Genomic DNA, 22,169 nt, shown 5'->3' with positions numbered 1-22,169 from the left:
TTAATATAATATTGTGTATGGACAGTATACTTGGTGTGCTTCATGTTTTACGTCTCTCCTGAGATGCCATTTTTTATGACATTTTAATGAACTTTGTATTCAATAAAAATTATCTTCTATTATCACATTTGGCATGTCGCATCCTCTTTTTCTGTTAGTTTAATGCTGTGTTTTAGTATGACATGCACATGACAGCCGCGGCTCTTAGAATCTCTTCACTCTTCAGTTCCAGTGCAGAGTTGGTAGTGGCGCGTGACGGCGTGATGTGAGTTTGCACGTCACTGCCGCTTCCTCGCTGACGCTCCCCCCCCCCTTCCCGGAAGCTGGAGTGCGGAATGCACGCGGGCTTGAACTGGGCACTATGCCGAGGGGTGCATGTAAGGCTGTGGTCCCCGGACGGGAAAGAGTCGGCAGACGCAGCGGTCGCCGTCAACAAAAAACTGTAACTCCAGCGTGGGGGTGGACTAACTCCCCCTTAGACGGGTTCCTCTGGTGAGAGAGGAGGATAAGGGCAAGGGGCGAGATGGCGGCAGCTGGTTCCCCGTCCGGAACAGCGAACCTGGTTCTTGGCACAAGCCTCCGGTGAGAGCTGAGGCGGTGGAGTGGACAGCAGCGTTGATTGTGGCCCTTGGTGAGAGCAGAGGCCACAGCCTGCGAAGGTGGCAGCCAGTCCCCCGTCCTGTGAGAGAGGACGGTGCGATAGGCAGCCACCACTGGATTTCTCCAGGAGCCCTACTGGGCGATAGCTGTGGTGATCCCTGAGGGCTTGACACGGGAACGCGGTACTCCAAGAGGCTTGTGGACGCAGTATCTTGACATCAGTGCGGTTTCCAAGACGAAGACGAAGAGCAAGGGCGGTGAGATGATAATACCCCTGTGACATTACGCTGTATGCATTAACACTAACTAAACAACTCATCTATTCCCCGCTTGTGAAGGTGGAAGAAAGTTTGAAAAGGAAATTTCTGTGGTTCTTTCTGGCTCTGATTTTGGTGACTCTATTGTACCCCCCACTATCATTTAGACAGGCGGTTGACTGGGGACTCTGCCCCCCCCTTCCATGTATTCTTTTTCCCCTTCTTCACCCCCTTCGGATAATTGCTCAGTTAGTATAATTGCTCACGGGATACTGACGGGGGTTTCCTTTTGTTTTTTCCCTTTTTTTTTTTTTCATTCTTCTTCTTCCTCTTACCTCTTCCCTTTCTTAAATGGGCTCCGAGATAAGGTTTTTTGCTTGAAATGTTAGGGGTCTCAGCGATAAAGTAAGGAGATGTATGATTTTCGACTGTATCCATAGGCACTTTCCTGCTATTATATGCCTGACGGAAACCCATCTGACAGCAGCACACCAGGGTACGGTAAGGAAAAAATGGGTTGGAAAAGAGTTCCACTCGTATGGAAATATATACTCACGGGGTGTTTCGATATTCATACACGCAAAAGTCGACTTTAAATTGTTGAGTAAAAAATTGACAAAGAGGGGAGATATATTTTTTTGTGCGGGATGCTGGGGGGCCAACATATCCTGCTTGCATTTGTATATATTCCCCCACCCTTCTCTCTAAATGTGTTTGGTGAATTGCTAAAATTCAGGGAAGGAAAAGAAAGCTACACAATACTTATAATAGGGGACCTGAATAAGGTCTTTGACGTGAGCCAGGATCGAATGTGTTTGGAGGGGAAAGTGGGAGAACCTGCATGTAGAAGAGAATCCAAATTGTCAACTTTATGCGAGGAACTCGGGCTAGTAGACGTATGGCGAATGAAGTTTGGCACGAAGAAGGCCTTCTCGTATTTGAGTAAAACACATAAAATTCTGACCCGTATTGATCATTGCCTGGCAAGTTATTCCTTAATGCCCAATATTCACAACATGCGCTATGAACCAATAATGATCTCGGATCACGGGCTGGTTGTGGTAGTAATGGGTCACGAAGGCAGGAAAATGTCCCCTCTCCCCCCTACTTTACGCCCTTTATATTGAACCCCTGGCCGCCCTATAGACAGGATGAGGGTATTATTGGTGGGGGGAGTGGGGATGCCACAGATAAACTCTGCCTATATGCAGACAACCTGATTTTAAATCTTCAGGACACAATGGTCACGGTTCCAAGAGTAATCTCCACCATCGAAGAATTTTGGAAATGGTCAGGGTTACAGATAAACTGGAGGAAGTCACAGTTACTGTCCCTTGATGCGGCAGTAAGGGAAGAAATGTTGAGGCAAAAAGTTCTTATGTGTAATAGCGGCTTTAGGTATCTTGGTATCCAGGTAGCAAAGGCACTGGACCGGTTTGTAGAACTCTGATTCCCCTATTGAGAGCCATTAGGGATCAAATTTATTGTTGTGATAGACTACCACTTTCAAGGGCAGACAGAATAGGCCTTATTAAAATGATTTTGTTGCCTCAAATTTTATTTGTAATATCTGCCAGTCCAGTATGGATTGAGGAAGCTCACTTCAAACTTATAGAAGCAATGTTGAATAATTTGATAAAGAGTGCGTATGAAGCTTAGCTATTTATACCGCCTAATGGAGGAGGGGGGTTGTGGTATACCTTATTTTTTTGGATATTTTATAGCCGCACAATTGACAAGATTGAGTAATTGGGAAAATAATCCGGCGTTCAAAAAGTTGATGAAGTCTACAAAGAGGGAGAGGGGTTCAATTTTGGAGCATTCTTCTACCCAGCACTTCCGGTCTGCTTACCACGTCCGGTCTTACACGGACTCAGCACTGGCGCTGGACGCCACTTTGATTAGAGGGCATATTTAGGGTGAGTGCATTACGATTCTGGCTACTTACCCCTGAGGAAGTCGTCCTAGGGACGACGATACACGTGGGGAGCCGTTCACCTCGCATCCTACCTCATTCCCATTGCTCTACCACCTTTACAAGATTTTTCCTCAATCTATGACATGTTGTAAGATCTCAACCTTGACCTTATGTTAGCACTTTCGTTCCTCTGTCTACTATCGGCACTCTGCACTTTATTTTGCAAAATAATTTTTACACAAATAAGGGGGTATTGATTGTTGTTTCGCATTGTAGCACTTGCACTTTATCGGCTTATTAGTCATCAGTGCAGCATGGTTTTTTGGGGCTAGGACAATCGCCCGCTACCTGTAATTTGTTGGTTAGGGCATCACATGCAATACAATTTGAATTTGAACACAACTTTTCATGGGTAGAGGTATTCAGACAGTAATTGTCGTGTGGATGAGAGGTTAGTTGTGGATGACCCAGACCGGGATCTCCACTTTGTTTATTTTATGTATATTATTGTTTTAGATGGTTTTAGATGTCTTTGTTTGGTATTCTTGTTTGTCCTTTAATATCAATAAAATTAGCATTTTTTTGTGTATATTTTGAGTATTTATGTATTGGCCGTTTTTGTGCATCGCTTTTGTTTCTCCATATCCCGGTGGCATCAGTACCAGCGGAAGCAGCAGGAGCGTGCAGAGTGGCACAATGATATAGAGTGAAGGTGGCATCAGAAGCAGCAGAAGCCTGCAGAGTGGCACAATTATATAGTGCGTTGGTGGCATCAGTACTAGCAGAAGCAACAGGAGCCCGCAGAGTGGCACAATGATATAGTGCGAAGGTGGCATCAGTAGCAGCAGCAGCAGGAGGAGCCCACAGAGTGGCACAATGATATAATGTGTTAGTGGCATCAGAAGCAGCAGGAGCCCGCAGAGTGACACAATGATATAGTGTGAAGGTGGCATCAGAAGCAGCAGGAGCAGCAGAGTGGCACAATGATATAGTGTGTTGCTGGCATCAAAAGCAGCAGCAGGAGCCCGCAGAGTGACAGAACGATATAGTGTGAAGGTGGCATCAGAAGCAGCAGGAGCCCGTAGAGTGGCACAATGATATAGTGTGAAGGTGGCATCAGTAGCAGCAGCAGGAGTAGCACAATGATATAGTGTGAAGGTGGCATCAGAAGCAGAAGCAGCAGGAGCCCACAGAGTGGCACAATGATATAGTGTGAAGGTGGCATCAGAAGCAGCAGGAGCCTGCAGAGTGGAAGAATGATATAGTGTGAAGGTGGCATCAGAAGCAGCAGGAGCCCGCAGATTGGCACAATGATATAGTGTGAAGGTGGCATCAGAAGCAGCAGGAGCCCGCAGATTGGCACAATGATATAGTGTGAAGGTGGCATCAGAAGCAGCAGGAGCCTGCAGAGTGGCAGAATGATATAGTGTGAAGGTGGCATCAGAAGCAGCAGGAGCCCGCAGATTGGCACAATGATATAGTGTGAAGGTGGCATCAGTAGCAGCAGCAGGAGTAGCACAATGATATAGTGTGAAGGTGGCATCAGAAGCAGAAGCAGCAGGAGCCCACAGAGTGGCACAATGATATAGTGTAAAGGTGGCATCAGAAGCAGCAGCAGCAGGAGCACGGATAGTGTCACAATGATAGAGTGTGAAGGTGGCATCAGCAGCAGCAGCAGGAGCCTGCAGAGTGGCACAATGTTATAGTTTGAAGGTGGCATCAGAAGCAGCAGGAGCCTGCAGAGTGGCACAATGATATAGTGTGAAGGTGGCATCAGAAGCAGCAGGTGCCTGCAGAGTGGCACTATGATATAGGGTGAAGGTAGCATCAGAAGCAGCAAAAGTCTGCAGAGTGGCACAATGATATAGTGCGTTGGTGGCATCAGTACCAGCAGCAGCAGCAGGAGCGCACAGAGTGGCATAATGATATAGCGTGAAGGTGGCATCAGAAGCAGCAGGAGCCTGCAGAGTGGCACAATGATATAGTGTAAAGGTGGCATCAGAAGCAGCAGCAGCAGGAGCCCGGATAGTGGCACAATGATATAGTGTGAAGGTGGCATTAGAAGCAGTAGGAGCCTGCAGAGTGGCACAATTATATAGTGCGTTGGTGGCATCAGTACCAGCAGGAGCCTGCAGAGTGGCACAATGATGTAGTGTGAAGGTGGCATCAGAAGCAGCAGGAGCCTGCAGAGTGGCACAATTATATAGTGTGTTGGTGGCATCAGTAGCAGGAGCCCACAGAGTGGCACAATGATATAGTGTGAAGGTGGCATCAGTAGCAGCAGCAGGAGGAGCCCACAGAGTGGCACAATGATATAGTGTGTTAGTGGCATCAGAAGCAGCAGGAGCCCGCAGAGTGGCACAATGATATAGTGTGACCGCATCTGACACCCGTTTCTCCCAGGCCATTGGATGGGTCGTGGTGCCAAGGTTAGCTCCCTGGCCACGCTTCACTTTCTGCCCGCAGACACTCGGCTCCTCTGGTGTCTTTACAAAAAACTGCCACACCGCTGAGGTGGTAATTTTACCGCCAACACTCTGCACTGAGCGACTACTACCGCCGTTGCCTCGTTGAGCCCCTGTGCCACTGCTTATTTGGGCCTGCAAATCGGGATTTGTACCCCGCGGACGTTTGGCTCCCGTCCTCGCACTGCTGCCACCCTGCTGACTCCCAGCCACAGTAGCGACTTGCTGCCTGCTCCGCAAGCTGACACTCTCTTCGCCCGTCGATGATAAATCCCCTGCTACACCCGGCTCCCAAGTGCAATCGGCTACATCATCCTATTCCATTTTGTCACTAAATAGAACTACTATTTGGGGTATATATCCTATTCGATTTTGTAACTAAATAGAACTACTATTTGGGGTATATAGAACCCCCTTAGAGAACAGAGAGGGATTGCAGCAAGAATCACACAGTACAATAGCAGCAGCTGGATGCTACAACATGAAGTGTGAAGTGCTGAGATAGAAAATGGCTGGGTTTTATAGGGCTGTGTGACATCACATAAGCCTGCTGGTCGCTGATTGGCTTACAGGTCTGCAGATGTCATCGGGGGTGTTCCTTTCTCCTTCCCAGAGTTCTCTGCCCCATGTAACTTGTTGTTCTCGCACCCATTTAGCAGAAACATGAGGGGAAAAAAAACAACTTCGTTCCCGCGAATCAGCATAAACTTCGGCTTCGTGATGAATCGAATTCTTCCTGAAATTCTAACTGAAGTTAGAATCATTAGAATTGATTCGCCCATCTCTAGTCAGGGTTCGTGGGCAGTGGACCCTCTGGACCACCGCAAGAGGTGGTACTAGCCGACACCTGGAATCGGAATCTAAGTGGCACCTGGTCTTCACCAGAGCCTGCCGCAAAGCAGCATGGTCTTGCTGCAGCGGGGTGCCCCCAGGTCGTTCCACAGGAGCGACTAGCCCACAGTGGCAGCCAAGGTAGAGGTACCTTTGCAGATGCCAGTTTCGTGGTCAGGCTCAAGCGGCAGCCAGGGCAGGCAGCAGAGGTGCAAGGTCAAAGTCCAATCTTGGGTCAGCAATGGGAGGTCAAGACAGATGGGAATGGGAACACAGGAACACGGGAACATGGGATCACAGGAACTCAGGAGCAGGAACACGAGAACGGGAGTCCAGGAATGGACTGGAACACGGGAATAGACTGGAATATGGGAACAGGCTGGAACACCGGAACGGAAAACAGGAACTGAAACGCAAGAAAACACAGGGGTCTTTCAATTCACACAAGGCTTGAAGATCCGGCGGGGAGAAGCAGACCGCTGACCGAGGAAATTACAAGAGGTTGCTTGAGAGAAACCACTGGAACGCGCTGCCGAGAGACCAGAGTGGGATCATCAAAGTTCCTCGCAGACCTAGAGTCCCAGAATGTGGAGACTTGCACAGGAGTGCAGGCCGGAGACCGAGGCAGCTCCGCCATGGAGAAGGGCACGGGTGTGCCTGCGATCCAAGGCATGCATCGCAGGGTATCCCGTGACACCAAGTAAGGCATGTAACATGCAGGAAATAAATAAAGAGTGGCTCAAATAAGAAACACTCTGCATAATACCAGGATGAGATGGTATGAGATAGCAGCATGAGATGGTATAAATGAAATTCAGTGGTGCTCAGCTCAAATAGAAAAGATATAATGCACAATTCATCCTAAGAAATAGAAATACAGCGCCACTCATTGATACTGCTGTTGCATTCAACCCCCTTCTCCTAAATCCCTCCTGTGATTTTTTTCATGGCTTTTTTTAATGTAGCTTCAATAAAGATGAAGTCATTTTATCGGTGAGTGTCTCTGTATTTCTGTTTCTTTGGATCCATAACAGTAACAGAACATTCTCATACAATGTAGGAATTCCTTACATGTTAGCAGAAAGGGTAAAATGCTGAAGGCTAAAATATCTGGACTTCAGTACCACCAGGGAAGTAATCTGCATTTCTTTACTTCACTGTTTTCAGAGATTGAATAAACATTAATTTATAAATATGGTCCAGTCACTTCCAGTAGGCAGTTTTTTAACACTTAAATTATTTAGAAAAAATAAAGAGAGAAGCATGATCACAGAATACACCCAGGCGAAGGAAGACAGGAGATGGAATTCCAAGTAAGAATTGCATCGGGCTTGTTATGCGACATTCAAGGACATTCATCGATTGTGGCACAGGGTCCGTGTTTTTGGCACACGAATTAGGCAGCAATTTACATGGGATGTTACATTTTAGTGCAAGGGATTAATTAATTGGCACAGAAACTAAAAGGTTCTGAACTATCTCCATATTCATGAAGGTGAAATAGAACTTGCTGGACCAGCTTTTAGCTTGTCTGTTTGTGCGCAAAAATTGCCCAGAAAAAGTGTTGGGAACCTAGAATTGTAGGAAAGAGTCAGGACTACTAAGCTGCGTGCAAATGGAGCCACCAAAAATAAAGGCTTGACTGTTAGAAAAGGGAGCAGTTTTGTGGTGCCAACACTTCATAAATATGGTGCACAAGGTGCAGCAAGGGGGAAGTAAAATCCTACAAAAAACTTTCATATGTCAAAGTTACAATGTAAACTAACAGTTTCTTAGTTATTGTACTCACAAACATAGTTCTGGGGACATTAATGGAGAATCTCCAAAATAGCGATGTCAGATAGATGTACATCATTATTTCTATGTATAAATTTAAAAAAAATTGTATTGTATAAGTTTTATGAATGATCTATACTTAAGTTATTTATTTTATAGCAACAATTAGAGGTTCAAAGTCTGTGTCATTTATTTATGTTTGCACATTTTAATAGCTTTTTCACATTTTCTAGCTGATCACTTGATAACAATAGTTAATTTTTAATCTGAATTACCTAACAAAGTTCACATTCGATACGACTGTATGTCTCCATGTAAATTCTAGTTCAGACAGTGAGCAGTAACCTCCTAAGTGAGGATGGGCCGTGTGTATTATATTTATTTACTTCTCTTAATTATTTTTTATTTTGGAGAAGTTATTTCCGAAAGACGCCTTATGGTAAATCTCTATTCTTCAGAAGAAAATAAAATATCAGAGAGTTCAAGAGCAAAAAGATCACTGGATAAAAAAAATTACTGCACCACAAATGGCTGTTGTGACAGTAGAAATGATGACTGCAACCTGTTTTACATAGGGAAAAATGCAACATGTTACTGTGACACTTTTTGTGACCAGGCACCAATAGGACATGTAGACTGCTGCCCAGATTTCTGGATCACTTGCCTTGGCCAGAATTTGGAAGACCCTTCAACAACAATTTTACCTTCCACTTCATTCCCAGCCAGCACAGGTAAGGTTAAACAGTTTATCTACTTTTCAACTGAATTAATTGAATTCCCTTTACCTTTATGTTCTGCACATTGGGTGGGAAAAATATCAGGTTTGTATGGATCAAAGAGTAAGGTTGTCTTGTTGTTGTTTTATGGTATGTAGAGAAATAAGGAAGCTGCAGTAAAAGACATAAAAATGTAGCACAAAACGTACATATTCAAAAGTGAAACATTGGGCCGATATAACATTGTTTTCTTTTGGCTGTTCTTCTTTTAGTTTTTTTCATCAAAATGTTGAATGGTTGTGATGAAATTTTGTCTCTTCAGCTCCTGCAGTGTTATGCACCTTTTAAAACTGACCACGCTGACCTAGCATGTCAGGAGTGTTGGATGTGTCTTGGATTTTAATTCAGGTTTTCTGTGGTAGGCTTTTGTGGCTTTTCAGAGACTAATCGAGATGTTGCCATTCATAAATTTCACTCCATATTGCATGACACACCATCCACAAAACAATCCAAAATCAAAAAATGATGCTTACTTCACAGGTATGCCAAAAGAATTGTTGCAGCTTTTAAATTAATCTCAGACAAAAATGTTGTAAAATTAACCAAAACATGCCAGAAAAATGAAGTATGAACATTGATAGATCTGGCCCAGTTTTTTTTAAAGTATGCATCATATGTCAAGATGAAAACACACATTGCTTGTTATGATTTACAGAAGTCATGAAACCAAATGGTCTCAAGCATTTTACAAAGTGTAAACCACATTAAAGTAACTGTGTTACGCCACGCTCCATTAGCCGCATATGTAAATTTACATATATACTGAATAAAAATTTGCTAAAGATTGCAGGGACTATCCTCACGTCCTATAGGTCCACCTACCACCCTATCTACCTTTGTAGGTATCAAAGTGAAGAGGCAGCACTCCAAGTAGTGTTGAAAGGGGGTGAACCTTTATTCCATGAACCGCGACGTTTCGGTGTGAGTTTAGACTTTTCTCAAGTGTAAACTCACACCGAAATGTCACGGTTCATGGAATAAAGGATCACCCCCTTTCAACACTTCTTGGAGTGCTCTCTCTTCACTTTGATACCTACAAAGGTAGAGCACCTGTGGAATAAACATTCACTATTTATCTTGGAGTGCTGCTTCCTTCCTTGGAGTAGCTGTTTAGTAGTATTGAAGTATGCCATAGTACCCCCTGACATGAATTTGTGGTCATGATTACATCTAGATCTTTTTACATACAAGAGTTTTCTCACTTGTATGTTTCTTTTTGCAACAGTAAAGATATACTACTGCAATAAGTAATTTTATGGGTTGCACTTAAATAAATCAGCATAATAAATTAGAAACTGCACACTTCATCATGTAGACACTATAGTACGCAAATCAAATTGAAACCCGAGGGCAAGGTCATTTTCATTTTACCATTTTATTTTTTACTTCAAAAACGAATTATTCAATTTACAGAGAAGTGTAAAGGTTTGTTTTCTGTAGGACAAATTGTACTTTCTAGAGGCACCATGTAATGTGCCATGTTATGAATTCAGCAGCAATAAAAAACATTAACTATAACCTGTGCCAGTTTGTTTAGGCGCCAGATATGAAGAGGATCTGACACATAATTTTGCTATATGGAATAAGTTAGTTCACTATGAAATTTTAACATGGTTTTTTGGGGGGGAATGTAAAAAACCGTATGAATTTACAGTGGAACATTTTAGAGCTTGTAAAATTGTGATATATACCTCTATTGGAAGGCTCTAATGTGATTATTGCATGTCTAGAATTAGAAAAACATGGCTGCTATCTTCCAAAAAATATCACCAGCCTTGTCCATAGGTTGTATACCGTATATATTCGAGTATAAGCCGAGTTTTTTTAGCAAAACTTTTGTGCTAAAAATTCAACACTCGGCTTATACTTGGGTATACATAATAAACTTACTACTCACCATTCCGACGGCCCGGACAGCTCCTCTTCATCTTCATGCCACAGGTCCGCGGCAGCTCCGTGGCCGTGCCTCTTCTGTCTTCATGCCGGCTCGCAACAGCTCCGTGCGCACGGAATGGTGAGTAGTAAGTTTATTAATTTTTTACTGGCAACATGGGACTAACAGGCTATCTACAGAAAGGGGCTGGCAGGCAATCTACAGAAAGGGGCTGGCAGGCAATCTACAGAAAGGGGCTGGCAGGCTATCTACAGAAAGGGGCTGGCAGGCTATCTACAGAAAGGGGCTGGCAGGCTATCTACAGAAAGGGGCTGGCAGGCTATCTACAGAAAGGGGCTGGCAGGCTATCTACAGAAAGGGGCTGGCAGGCTATCTACAGAAAGGGGCTGGAAGGCTATATACTGAAGGGGGCTGGCAGCTATATACTGGGAGGCTGTGACCAATGCATTTCCCACCCTCGGCTTATACTCGAGTCAATAGGTTTTTCCAGTTTTGGGTGGTAAAACTAGGTACTTCGACTTATACTCGGGTCGGCTTATACTCGAGTATATACAGTATGTTATTGCTTTTTTGTTTTTTGCTTGTTTTTCTAATCCTGCAGATCACTTACATCTTGTGTAGATGTGAAAATGCTAAAATATCAAGCTTATTTCATCCAATATTTTTTTTTCTTGTTTGAGATGCTTACTGAAGATATGCTACTTCAATATCAGGAGATCATGAAAGCAAAGCAAGGAATAAAATTATATGTTTCATTGACAGGATGCTATAAAGATGGATCATATTATCAAGATAAATCAATACAGAAAGACAACTGCAATTACTGGTAAATACCGTGCGTTTATTACATTGTCATTTGTATTTGTATGAAATACAGAGTTACTGTCATAATACTGTATTTAAACTACAGTGCTGTCACAAGTATATATAAACCTAAGTGTGTAATAACCATTTACCAAGAAGTCACCACTACTTTAATAATGCTTAGGCCTCCTGATTTATCCAGTCGGTGGCTGATGTAGTTTTTCTCAAAAACTATGCACATGTTCTTCACTCAACAGAATAGCTAAACAGACAGACCCCAGACTAAACAACTCTCCATTAACAGATGCCTGTACATAAAATGGCTATTACAGCTCAGAACATACAATAACATACAATGCACATGCCTGACAATATTTTACAAAACTGGTAAGACAACAGATCTTAATACAGTCCCTAGACCGGACAGCTTAGGATACAGACCTTGGTCTTACTAAAACGTCCATGTGTTCCATGGCTTCAAGGGTGTGGATAAAGATATGCTTGAGAACTCCACTAAATCTCTTTATTTTTACTTATTATATTTACTCGAGTATATACTCGAGTATAAGCCGAGTTTTTCAGCACAATTTATGTGCTGAAAAAGCCCTACTCGGCTTATACTCGAGTTAGTATAAAAAGCACACCTGATACAGCATGTGTGACGGAGCCGGGCAGCTATGTCAGCAGGGTGTTGGAAGCTAAATCACCAGGGATAGATCGCTGGCTGAGAGGCAGAGCGGGGGACGAAGGGACGAGCTGCTGATCACAAGGATGGAGCTCAAGCATGTGCAAGGCTGAGCCTGCAAACAGGGGAGATACAGCACCTTTTTGCCGGCCTGAGAAGCAGTGCATACGGAGCTTCAAGCAGACAGGAAGGGTCAGCAGGTCAGGTCAGCAGTGTAAACACAGGAGACTGTGTCTGCAGAGGGGAAGAGCAGTCCTAGCTACAGAAGCTGTATATGTGCAGCCTTAGGACAATTACAGCAGAGGAGCTGATTCTGCAGGTACCTGAAGTGTGTTTTAGCTGCACTTACAAACTTCACTAACTCTTGTAACAATTAGATACACTATTCCCGCTGAGTCACTAGAGTGCTCACTATCAGCAGGACTAATAAACTTACTGTGCTCAAGTAGAACAAGTGCAGTCCTGACACTCAGTCTGTCTCCTAACGTATGTGCATACAAGGACTGTTACATCTGCACATTAACATCTAAACAAACTAAACTGTGGCTTCAAGGGGTGTAGTAAACCTACATGGAAGGGTATAGAAGCTGTAAATAGGATTCTGCCTTTAATGTGTTGTGAGAAATTTAACCCCTTAACGACTTGGCCTTTTTTAGTTTTTTCACTTCCATTTTTCACTCCCCACCTTCAAAAATCTATAACTTTTTTATTTTTCCACATAAAGAGCTCTGTTATGGCTTATTTTCTGCGTAACAAATTGCACTTCGTAGTGATGGTATTTAATGTTCCATGGTGCATACTGGGAAGCAGGAAAAAAATTCCAAATGCAGTGAAAATGGTGAAAAAACACATTTGTGACGTTTTCTTGTGGGCTTGGATTTTACAGCTTTCACTGTGCGCCCCAAATGACATGTCTATTTTATTCTTTGGGTTGCTACGATTATGGAGATACCAAATTTGTATAGGTTTTATAATGTTTTCATACATTTAAAAAAATTAAAACCTCCTGTACAAAAATTTTTTTTTTTATTTTATCATCTTATGGCGGCAATAACTTTTTCATACTTTGGTGTACGGAGCTGTGGGTGGTGTCATTTTTTGCGACTTTTGATGGCGTTTTCATTGATATCATTTTTAGGACTGTGTGACCTTTTGATCACTTTTTATTAATTTTTTTATATTTTCCAAAATGGCAAAAAAATTTCATTTTTGACTTTGGACGCTATTTTCCGTTACGGAGTTAAATGCAGTGAAAAACCGTTATTATATTTTGATAGATCGGACATTTTTGGACGCGGCGATACCTAATGTGTTTATGATTTTTACTGTTTATTAATATTAATATCAGTTCTAGGGAAAGGGGGGTGATTTGAATTTTTAGGTTTTTTTATTATAATTTTTTTTTTTTTAACTTTTTTTTACTTTTACTTTTACTATTTTTCAGACTCCCTAGGGTACTTTAACCCTAGGTTGTCTGATCGATCCTACCATATACTGCCATACTGCAATATGGCAGTATATGGGGATTTTACTCCTCATTCATTACAATGTGCTGATAGCACATTGTAACGAATGTGTTAAAACAAGACATCTTCGGGCCTCCGTGAGACCCGAAGCTGTCATGGCAATGGATCACCGCTCCCCGTGACGTCATCGAGGAGCGATGATGTGCGGCAAGATGGCGGCAGCATTGCCGGCGGCCATCGCAGTGAAAGCACCCGCAATCGGTGCTAGCACCGATCGCGGGTGTTACCGGTAAGCCTTTGCTGCAATATGCAGCAAAGACTTACCGGCTATGGAGAGGGCTCGGCCCGCGAGCCCTCTCCATGCACCCGGACCCGGCGCGCGCCGTACTAGTACGGCGCGCGTCGGGAAGGGGTTAATATCACTAACATCAATACTGCATTAACTAATGCATTTCATTACTCATGGAGCCTGTGACCATTGCATTTCATACCCTCGGCTTATACTCGAGTCAAAAAGTTTTACCATTTTTTTTGTCGTAATATTAGGTGCCTTGGCTTATACTCGGGTATATACGGTACTTATTATTTAGTGACTAACTTTTTCCCTTTTCTTATTTTCTCCATTGCTTGTCTGTCATGGCAACCAAAAGATTATTTACTGTTGTCAAGAATTACTTTTAATGCTTTTCTTCAAGCTGATAAAAGATTGCACAAAAAACAAAATCACAGCAGCTAATGTGTACATTTGCAGAACATTTCTTTATGAAGTTGTTTTTTCAACATATTGGTTATTTATCACTGTGATGATAAATTTAAGTGCAGTGTAAGACTGACAAGTTAGACCTTCTTTAAGTACATGAGGGAATTTGGCCCCCAATCTTCTTCAAATCAAACAAAATTAGCGTGAAACATTTATGCTACATTTGTGCTGGTTTGTGCAGCAGAAATTTTTGTTTGTGCTCTTTTCATTTTAAGATATTAATAAAAGTTTCCAGAGTTTACATTGCCCAAATCAAACAAAACAGGTGCCAATCAGTTGTGCTATGTTTGTGCTGATTTGTGCTGCTCAAATTTATTTTGCAGAGGATAAATCAGAGGAAAGAAAAGCTGGCACTCACCGCTTCTTTAAAACTTCTTTCTTTATGAATTCATCTTAAAATGTCATGCACAAAAGAAGAGGATGGCTGGAGGAATGCATCTTTATACAGGGACGAGTTGTTTTGCGCTAGCCTAGCGCTTCTACTTGCCTGACTCTCTAGGCGTCCTCACCTGCCTTTTAAATGAGGGCGTCAGGAGAGGCTGCTATGTCATGTAGTGACACCTACAACCTCGAGGACACAGTATTGGTTAAAAACATTAGTATGCAGAGACAAACCATTCGTTTTGCCCCACACCTATAATACAGCGAGACAAAGCGACAGACTTGACAGAGAACTGATGTCAGGTTTGAGAAGGAAATCCTCTTTTCAATGCCTCCAATCAGATTGGTGCAGTGGGGGTTCTTTTCTAAGTAGCAATTTATGTCTATCCCCTCGTGTCTTGGTATCAGGACCTGCTCAATACCTGCGAAGGTGAGCAGATCAGTGTTACCTCCATGGGCTGCATTGACATGTTCTATGAGGCGTGGAGCTCCTTTGCTGCTACATACTGAGTTCTTCTGTTCCCTGAATCTGGGGATTATTGTTTTACCTATGTTAAATCGCATGGGCAGAAAATAACATATATGATCAAGCAGGACCTACAGGTAATTAATTGCCTGATTCTATGTTCCAAGCCACCAATTTTCAAGAATTTACCCTTGATCATTTGGGCGCAGTGAGTGCAGCTTCCACATTTGTGATTACCTATGGGGGCAGCTTTTCTTAACCAATTACTCTCATTGCCCACATCTGGGAGTCTGCTGCACACTTTGTGGTCCTGCAATGTTTTGCTCCGGCGTAAGGTAACCAGGGGGACGTTCTCTGCTATGGTTTTAAGTTGGGTCTAAAAGCTGTGATAAAAGTGATGAAATGCATTTTAGAAGCAAATGTCACCAGAAATCTGATGCAAGTGGATTATTTATTTTCCCCCAATGAGTCCTTTATAAAGTTCTTGACAAATACCTGAAAGGCTTCATTATTGGACACTGTAAAAAGCCTCAGTAATATAAACATTGCATGAACATTGTGGCTAACACATGATGGCATTGAATTCTATTGGTTCATGCAACTGCCCATGATACAATTATGGGATGGGCACAACTTACTAGCCAAAATATGTAAAAGAAAATAGCAATTTTCACTTTGCACCAACCATTACTGTTTGATAAATTTATAGAAGCCATCTCTAGGGACAGCCTGCCACTTGATAAAGTCCTTTGGGGATTTTATTTCTAAAGTGGGGTCACTTGTTGTAGTTTTACTTCAGAGCCTCTGCAATTGTCTGCCAATTCAGTGTAAATCACCAGCCTGAGCCTCATATGCACATAGCTTTGTCGTATTTTCATGTAAAAGAATATGGCAACTTTTAGGGTGTTTTTAAATTCAGGAACACAGTATAATAACTGAAGAGAGCATTTTTCTTAGTGGCACAAGCTGTGTCCAACATATTGGGCACTAAAATGGAAAGTATGGCAAAAATGCAGCCTTTGCACATTAATTCTTTGAAAGCAACTGTATTGTCAAAATGGCTACTATACTGCTTCATAAATAACCTGAGGGGCATAGTTTTCTACTGTTTTGCGCCTCATTGGCTCTTAAAGCGCATCATGGCAGCTGAAATCTTATCCAGCTATGTAATAAGAAAAGACAGCTCTCTTCTATGCCCTACCATGTGACCATACACTGGTTTACATGCACATGTTAGGTATTTCCTTACTTTGGAGAAATAACCTAAAACAATGGAGTGTCATTTCTAATTTAAACCCTTGCACAAATAAAAAAATGATAAGTAATTTTTCTTATTCTTTGGTCCATTTTTTATTATATTATGGTGGTGTTAAAATGATCACTTTACTCATTGATAAATTTCTTCTGGGGTTCAGTTTGCAAGATGGCGCCTTAAAAACTATTACAGCCAAATCCGGCCCATTATATGCCAATACAACAATTCACGACTACATCCTGCCTTATACTACTCAGGAGAAATTATGTAACAACCGATGGGGTACATTTATCCTTTGCGAATGTACATTTTAAGACTAAATGAAGTATTAATTAATCAAAATACTTTGTGTATATTTGATCTACACTTATTTTTAACTCCTGTGAAAATCCGAAGGGTTAACTAACATCCAAAAAGTTGTTTTGAATATTTTGAGTCTCTCTCAGCACCTGATACAATACTTGGCCGGTCAGAATCTGTTCACAGAACGGTTTTAGTGCCCCTGTAAACAAACTTGGGCACAAACTGGAGAGACAGTGGTGCGAGACACTGGGAGGGATTATTTTTTTAATCAGCCCCCGACCAGCCACATTTGTATTTTTAATTTATCTCGAATAACTCCTATAACCTATGGCCCGTGAGCCAGATATGGCTCTTTTGATGGCCGCATCTGGCTCGCAGCCGGGGCTCCTATCCAGGGTCGTAACTACAGCCGCAGCAACTGCTAATATGCCTGCCAAGACCAGGGGCCCATATTCAGCCGTATGTCCGGGGCCCCTGTTGTGACCCTGGCTGTAGTTATGCCCCTGGATGTAATTGGCAGAGCAGCGCGGGGTAAATTCAGGGGCGGCACCTCTGTCTCCCTCCTTGCAGCAGCCTCCTCCATGTGTGAGAGAGGGAGGGGAGGAGACTGTCTGCCTGCAGCCAATCCCAGCGCTGGATGTAGCAGCGCGGGAGATTCATCCAGAGGAGAGTGCTGCATACTCCGGAGCCATCCAGCACCTGAGGAGAAGGAGTCAGCAGCCAGGAATCATCCAGAGATAAGTCCTCCCTCCCCCCAGTGTCTCCTTACACTCTGCACTAACCCCTTAGTGTCCTGTGTGCAGCTATGAAGCTCTCCTGAGACCCCTCTGCATCATCCCCACATATCTTCCCCCACCACTGCATTTCTACATTAATGTGAGGTTCTGCAGCAGCTTAGACACATGTTGGCGTCTGTATAGGGATGTTCTGCAGCGGCTGGCTCGTGTATAAGGATGTTCTGCAGTGGTTGGCTCGTGTATAGGGATGTTCTGCAGTGGTTGGCTCATGTATGGTGATGTTCTGCAGCGTTTGGCATCTGTATAGGGATGTTCTGCAGCGGTTGGCGTCTGTATGGGGATATTCTGCAGCGGTTGGCTCATGTATAGATATTTTCTGCAGTGGCTGGCGTCTGTATGGGGATGTTCTGCAGCAGTTGGCGTCTGTATAGGGATGTTCTGCAGCGGTTGGCTCGTGTATGGGGATGTTCTGCAGCGGTTGCCGTCTGTATGGGGATGTTCTGCAGCGGTTGGCTCATGTATGAGATGTTCTGCAGCAGTTGGCTCATGTATGGGGATGTTCTGCAGCGGTTGGCTCATGTATGGGGATGTTCTGCAGCGGTTGGCTCATGTATGGGGATGTTCTGCAGCGGTTGGCTCATGTATAGGGATGTTAATTTATTTATGGTTGGCATATGCTGTATGGACTATCTGCTGCAAAATATAGCTTACAGACTGACAATGACTACCTGACACTTACAAACCATGACATTTCTTTATTGCACCTTTATCTCTGTGTTGAACATGCAGCCCATGAAGTAAAATCTTGCATTTGTAGGCTCAGTATTTTCCCAAGGCAGTTGCAGATTGGGAATATCCTTTATCTGCAATGCAAACAGTTTCCCCTCTGGAAACACACACTTAAATTTTTTAACCTGTGTCCTAAAGCACCAATTGAACCACAAAAGAAATGGACTGTGCCTCCATGTGCTCTTAATGACTAAGCTTATCTGTCTCTAGTTCTAATTATTCCTGTTCCTTTGGGAAAATATGGTGGAACAAAATACAATTGCTAAGGCTGAAATTCCACCAGTATTCATTGATTTATCTAAATTATATACATGGCTTCCACATGATTCTTGTTACGGCATTAGTCTAACTTTTATTAATTGATTTAAAGGGGTTGTCCGAGTTTAAAAAAAAAAATATATGTGGCTGGGAGCGGGGTTACTAAAACAATAAAGCTGTACTTACCTCCCGGTGCCCTCCCGTATCCAGCGCTGCTGTCGCTCCGGTCCGGGGGCCATGTAAACAAACATGGCCGCCGGAGCAGCGCTGGACTCAGCTTCCGGCCGGCCGTGGCCGGGTACGCCTATCCGTCCCTATACACTGCATTGTGTATGGGGACCGGAAGGTTGTCGCATCCGGCCGGAAGCTGAGTCCAGCGCTGCTCCGGCGGCCATGTTTGTTTACATGGCCCCCGGAGCGACAGCAGCGCTGGATACGGGAGGGCACCGGGAGGTAAGTACAGCTTTATTGTTTTAGTAACCCCGCTCCCGGCCACATATATTTTTTTTTTTAAACTCGGACAACCCCTTTAAAGGTGGGCACACTTGTTTCTTGGATCCTTATTCTATAGATCTGCAGTACAAGGACCATTTACTCATTTGGATGTAGAGTAACATCAGCAAAATAACTCTTGAATACATGTGGCGTGCCCCAGAACATGCTGAATTGCTTTTGAGGGAGACATTAAGCAAAAAATAAAATGGGACTGTGCTGTAAACATGAGCCTATAGGCAATTGTCTATGTTATTATGTGCTAACAAAATCCATGACTGGCTGCAAAAATATGGGTGGTCACATAGAGATGTAAATGCAGATGTAGCTACCCTTAATTTTCCTCTAATATAACTCCTTCCCGCATTAGTATGTTCCTAAAAGTTTTGTTGCGGTTGAAGGCTGTAAGAAGAGGATTCACAGGCACCGTGACACCAATCATAGGTGTTTATCATTTGAATGCAAAGATGCAGGCTAGGACAAAAAAGGAGGCAAGGACATTTACATGCTGACTACGACTGGCCGCCACCACCTTGGTCGTGAGTGTCTCGCCCAGTAACGTCATCAGGGTGTGACCCCCTATATGTTGAACATATGAAAAAAAAGTTTTAAAAAATTATATAAAAAATTCTAATAAAAAGTAATGTACAAGCAATGATAAATCCCCCCACAGTATACAATATAAAGCATAGATAGCATAGCAGCTTACACTTTGTCATAGCACATGATTAAAATAGTGCCATCTCATACCACAGATATGTAGACACCTTTGTAGTTCCAAACTGTAAATGCAGGGAGATGTATATACTACACTAGTGCTGCTTCAATCTAGAATCAAAATCAATTCTTTTCCGTGGCCTGAGGCTACAAACTCACATAAAGGCATGGTCACACACATCTCCAGGGCTGTTACCTAGCATTGTCCGCAGCCTTGTTTTATCAAATCTGCTGGCAGGTTACCTTCAAATGTTTACATATAAATATACTGTACATTCATTTTAGTGTCTTTATATCATCTTAGTATGTGAGTCATACATTTCTGGTATAGTTCTGGAACATAAAGTTATGTATTCTCAAATGATCAAAAGTGAGCTCTGCTGTTATTGATATATCCTGAGAAGAACAGACTATACAGGCAGATTACACAGATGTGCACCGCAGCAGTAATTGGTTTAGGGAGTTAGAGGCCAAAAATTCATTATTGCAATGTGTAGGAAAAGGTCAGCTTTCCTTGTCCTTTATGCCCTCTACATATATCATAAATTACTGGTGACTTTGTAGCCAAGTAAACACTTTACTCTTAATTAAACTATAAAAGACAAAATAACAATGCTATAGTGGCATGGGGCTATGCTGTGTACTAGCAGTCTAGTGTATGCTACTACTACTACATTTTATTTATAATCAAAAAATATCATGTAGTTCCAACTGACCTATTACTTTTTGAAAAACCTATTAAAAGTAATGTTGTTTAAAAGAAATAACCCTATTTTATATAATCTTACTGGTTGCTGTAGTTCACATCCTCCATATTTAGTTTGGTTGCCTGCCTTTGAACTAATCTTACCATCTACTACAGATGGCCTTTCCACTGGTGGATAAGGCTACAAATGCAGGTTTTTTTTTTTTGAGGATTGACACAATTCCGTAGAACCCATGCACTTGAAAGGGTTTTTTTCATGTGGAGGCTGTATTAGACTCAGAGCAGGTATTTTTCCTCCAAGTGTTTGCGGCCAGTGCCTTCAAAGAAGTCTAAGGGAGCGTGAAAAATATGGATGTCACATAGATGCCACACAGGAGACATATGTGTTTGATCTGTATTTGCGGCTCTGCAGCTATTTTATACAATAATGAGGGTTGGCACAAGCTAGTGGCATCATTAGCCATACTACTGTTTTTACACAGCAGGCCGTGTATCTATTTACCCCAGTAGGTCAAATGATGTGCTCTGATGTCCTGGAAACTACAATTCCCATGGGCACATTGAGACCCTATGGGTGGTGGAAAATGTGGACAATATGCAAATATTTCTTCCTGTATGGGATAAGGAAAACATTACATCTTAGCTACTTTTTAAGGCAGCACCTGAACAATGAGCATGACTTCATCAGAAATCCTAATGAAATGATGCAGCATTATAGTCTAATCGGTATATTTATTTGAAAAGGAATAGATTCCCAACTGTAAAAAGCACGGGTTCAATGTGTTCACATCTCATAATTACAGTCAAGGGAACTGGTTTAGGGAGTGAGAAGCTAGAAGTAAGATGACTTAAGGAAACTTTTCCATTAAAGGCTGCAGGTGTGTGGAGCATATTTCCCAGAATCCTCCAGTATAGTATTAGTGGCTTCAAGTCTCCCAATGTCTGCAGAGGAGCCATCTTACTGGATCTAGTATCTAACCTTTCACTCAGCTAAACCTGTTCCCTACACTGTACACACATCAAAACAGTGCTGTCTACCGTTGGTTGTCTATCCCTTATGGAATAGATATACTGGTATGGCTTTTATCCTGCCATGCATGATGTGAAGAGGGCTGTTTCTCAAGATACAATGTTATCCCATCGTGGAAAATGTATTTGCAAATTTCCCTGGAGGGAACATGCTTGGCCTGAAACAGAACTACTTTAGGTTGTAACCAGGGGATACACACCACATATATTACCCTGCAGAATCCATCTTAATTAGGCTCAGTTCTCCACAATGCGTGGAAATTGAAAATGAAATGTATTTGAAGGCATTTGTTTAATTGGATATGCTTTCATTGAATAAAGCTAAAAGTTCAGTTATGTGTCAGTTTTATCCAAGATAGTGACAAGATAGTAATGATAGCCAAAATATGCCATACTTAAAGTATCCTAATTGCCTCCAGGCCAGTAACAGGGCCACCATGCCATCCACAATGCTCCCACAGCAGATAGCATAGTATATTCTCCATGCTTACCTACAGCAGGGTTCTCTCTATGTCTTAAAGGAAACCTACCATTTCAAATGGTAGGTGTAAGCTGTAAACACCGAGCACCAGCTCAGGGTGAGCTGGTGCCGGTGCTTAGTTTCGTTAGTGTTAAAACCGCGGTATCGCGGTTTTAACACTTTTTAAACTTTATACCAGAAGCCGCTTCGGCGCTGCGCGCGACCGTGCGCGCGCAACACCTAAGCGGCTTCTGCTATAAAGTTTAAAAAGTGTTAAAACCGCGATACGCACGCAGCGCCGAAGCAGTTTATGCTATAAAGTTTAAAAAGTGTTAAAACCGCGA

The 22,169-nt window shown here is 42.7% G+C and overlaps 1 protein-coding gene across 1 annotated transcript in view; it reads left to right on the top strand.

Moving 5' to 3' along the window:
• Positions 1–8,179: 8,179 nt before the first annotated feature.
• Positions 8,180–22,169, top strand: part of TINAG (tubulointerstitial nephritis antigen) — a 75,899-nt gene continuing 61,909 nt past the window's right edge. The window contains exons 1-2 of the mRNA XM_072142266.1: positions 8,180–8,578; positions 11,280–11,343. Coding sequence (XP_071998367.1) covers positions 8,206–8,578; positions 11,280–11,343 — 437 coding nt within the window. The 5' untranslated portion in view covers positions 8,180–8,205. The remainder of the gene's footprint in view (positions 8,579–11,279; positions 11,344–22,169) is intronic.

Source organism: Engystomops pustulosus, chromosome 3 (assembly GCF_040894005.1).
Source record: "Engystomops pustulosus chromosome 3, aEngPut4.maternal, whole genome shotgun sequence".
Classification (NCBI taxonomy): domain Eukaryota; kingdom Metazoa; phylum Chordata; class Amphibia; order Anura; family Leptodactylidae; genus Engystomops; species Engystomops pustulosus.
The sequence above is the reverse complement of the archived record's forward strand: the minus strand, read 5'-3'. Positions and strand labels throughout refer to the sequence as shown.